Consider the following 3,105-nt stretch of genomic DNA (forward strand, 5'->3'; position numbering starts at 1 on the left):
GAGATATGCTGATGATACAACTTTGTTTGCTGAAAGTGAGGATGACTTGAGGCACTTACTGATGAAGATTGAGGAACACAGTCTGCAGTATGGATTACATCTCAATATAAAGAAGACAAAAATCCTCACAACAATAAGCAGCATCATGATAAATGGAGAAAAGATTGAGGTTGTGAAAGAATTCACTTCACTTGGTTCTACAATGGAGGCCGATGGAAGCAGCAGTCAGGACATTAGACAATGTGTAGCACTGTGTAGGTCAGCTCCGAAGGAATTCTTTCAAGTGCTGAGGAGCAAGCATGTCTCCTTGAGGATTAAGGTGCACTTGACACAGCCCATGATATTTCCAATCACCTCATATGCATATGAGAGCTGGACAATGAATAAGGAAGACCGAAGAAGAGTTGATGCTTTTGAGTTGTGGGGCTGGTGAAGAATGCTCAAAGTCCTATGGACTGCCAAAAGATCTAACAGATCTGTCCTGGAGGAAGTGCAGCTGAGATGTTCCTTGGAAGTGAGGATGGCCAGACTTCGTCTCACCTACTTTGGTCATGTTGTCAGAGGGGACCATTCCCTGGAGAAGGACATCATGCTTGGTAAGATGGAGGGTCGAAGAAAGAGGGGAAGACCTTCGATGAGATGTATTGACACGGTGACTGCGACAATGGGCTCAAGTATAGCAAGGATCATGGAGCTGGTGCGAGATCAGGCAGTGTTTCATTCTGCTGTGCATAGGGTTGCTATGAGTCGGAAGCAACTCGATGGCACCTAACAATAACAACAACATACTGGCTATTGACTCTGATGAATGATGAATCCAGGATCACCAGGCTGAATAGTGGATAGTTCGCTCATGGACAGTTGTAGTCAGCACAACAGGATCCAGACCCACAGAAGAGTGCCTCATTTTCCCAGGATGTCCATAAATATATTGGAAGCAGGCCACCCCCCTGGAGAAACTCCCTTTCAATGGATTGGCTGCTCAAAACATATACATGTGATCTCATCATGAGAATAACCCACATCACAAGTGCTTAAACCACTCAGAATCATGGTCCAGCCAAGTTGACACACAACTTCAACTATCATAGGAGGGAAGTGGAGGGAAAATTGCTAGATAGATAAAAATGTATGCATATGTACCAAAGGTTATTAGTAGTCACCAGTGGGTAGGAGGGAAAGTGAAAGGGAAAGTTTGTGTTTGCAGGGCATTGAATTTATTCTAATGGTGGTGGAATATTTTGGAGAAGGATAACAGTAATGATGCCACAACATGAAAAATGTCATCAATGTCCCTGAGCTGTAAATGTGGAAATTGTTGTATTGGTGAATGTCTTGGTGTGTATGTTTTCACCACAATAAAAGCAAATTTTAAAAAACAAAAAAGAAGCCCAGAGATGGGTGGCTCCAGGGCTGATCAACTTAGCAGCTGAAAGATGTCAGAGCTCTTGTTTGACTGCTCTGCAGTTCTGTTGGTCATCTCCTCACAGTCACAGGATGGCTGTTGAAGCTCCAAACATCACATTCTCACATGATAATGTCCAAAGACAGGAAGAAGGGGCATTTCTTTTCTTGGGCCCCTTTTTATAAGGAATGAAATTTTGTCCAGGAGGCTCCTCAGAAGGTTTCATCTTGAGTTTCATTAGCTAAAATTGGGCTCCATGTCCCTGCCCTACCTGCAAAGGAGGCTGGGCTCATGAGTATCTGGTACTTCCCACTGGGTCATGGAAAGGTGACTCTGATAGGACTGCAAATGGCTGGGCATTGGGGAGTTCCCTAATAGGGTCAATCTGTGTGTCATCTTTGAGGGCCTCATAGTCAACTTACCTGTGCAGAGTAAAGAGTGGAAGAGTGTGGTCACATCCCCACACTCTCCTTCAGTGAGTTAGCCAAGGTCCCTCTTCCTTCTCAGTACCCATATCTCTCTCCCTGTCCACAGGTCAGAGGGCACACAGCTCCCAGTCTCACCACAAGCCAGCCCAGAGCCAGAAGTCAACAGTTGTGAACCTGAGGACAGTATGGCCAGAGATCCAAGCTGCCCTCCTGAGGGAGCAGCCTGGCAGTCAAGTAGCAGTTCTGGAAGCAGACACCTGGTTGAAGGTTGGTCTCTCACACCCAGGCTTACCACCCGGCTTATAGTCAATCAGATGTGGCCCCAACCTGCTCCCAGAGGCCTGTCTTCCCTAATGCAACTATCCAACTTCCATTAGAACCCTCCTCCACTATCTTCTTAGGCTGCTCTGAGCACATTGGTGCTCCTTTCTGACAGCAGTTGGTCAGTGGGGAGGGTGGGGCACCCCAACTGAAAATGTCAGGGAGACCAGTTCCAGTTAAGTCCCTGTCAGTTCTAAGCAGGGATGATGAGTTGGCTGCCCAGGGAGCTGGGGAAGAGGAAAGTCCCTGACATCAAAAGGGTTTAAACAGGGGCTGGATGATGATCCCTTAACACCACAGAGGAGGACTTCCAATAAGATGGAGGAATAGACAGACAAGTGAAACAGACCCTCTTCAACAAAGAAAAGAGAACCAATTGACAGAGATACAGAAGATAATCCTGGAGGCTTGAGCTTTGAAAGGAACTATATAGAAGTGGATTAGGCACCAACTAGTGGAAAAACCTGAATGAGAACACTGAGTACAGAGACAGTTGGAGCTGCGGACTGTCAGCTACTCTGACAGGACCAACACCCTGAATATTTCCAAATGGTGTTGGGACCTGACAATTGACCTAAAGATCAGCCTGGTGACCAAGGGCTGCAGGGATGACTATACTGGTGGCCTATAACTAGGAAGGGAAACAGCAAGGAAAGAGATCACCTGAGCTGTGGACTTTCAGCTGTCCGGAGGGTGCAGCCATTTTGATTGTTTACATGCAGCAGCCATTTTAGATATTTAAAGTGACTGAGGGTGCAGCCATTTTGAATGTTTTCATATACTAAGAAGAGCTCTAGTGGCATAGTGCCTAAGGCATTTGACTGCTAACCAGAAGGCTGGCGGTTCAAACCAACCAGCCACTCCTCAGAAGGAAGGGGGGGCAATCTACTTCTGTAGTGATACCGCCTCGGAAACCCAAGGAGGGGTCGCTATGAGTCGGGTCTGACTCAA

General features: G+C 46.6%; 1 protein-coding gene across 1 annotated transcript in view; it reads left to right on the forward strand.

Annotated features, from left to right (window-relative positions):
- Nucleotides 1–3,105, forward strand: part of EFCC1 (EF-hand and coiled-coil domain containing 1) — a 96,486-nt gene that overhangs the window by 73,212 nt on the left and 20,169 nt on the right. Inside the window, exons 3-4 of the mRNA XM_042782285.1 lie at nucleotides 1,940–2,100; nucleotides 2,270–2,275. Of these exons, the coding sequence (XP_042638219.1) occupies nucleotides 1,940–2,100; nucleotides 2,270–2,275 (167 nt within the window). The remainder of the gene's footprint in view (nucleotides 1–1,939; nucleotides 2,101–2,269; nucleotides 2,276–3,105) is intronic.

Source organism: Orycteropus afer, unplaced genomic scaffold (assembly GCF_000298275.1).
Source record: "Orycteropus afer afer isolate SDZICR_OR568_19922 unplaced genomic scaffold, OryAfe1.0 scaffold00283, whole genome shotgun sequence".
NCBI lineage: Eukaryota > Metazoa > Chordata > Mammalia > Tubulidentata > Orycteropodidae > Orycteropus > Orycteropus afer.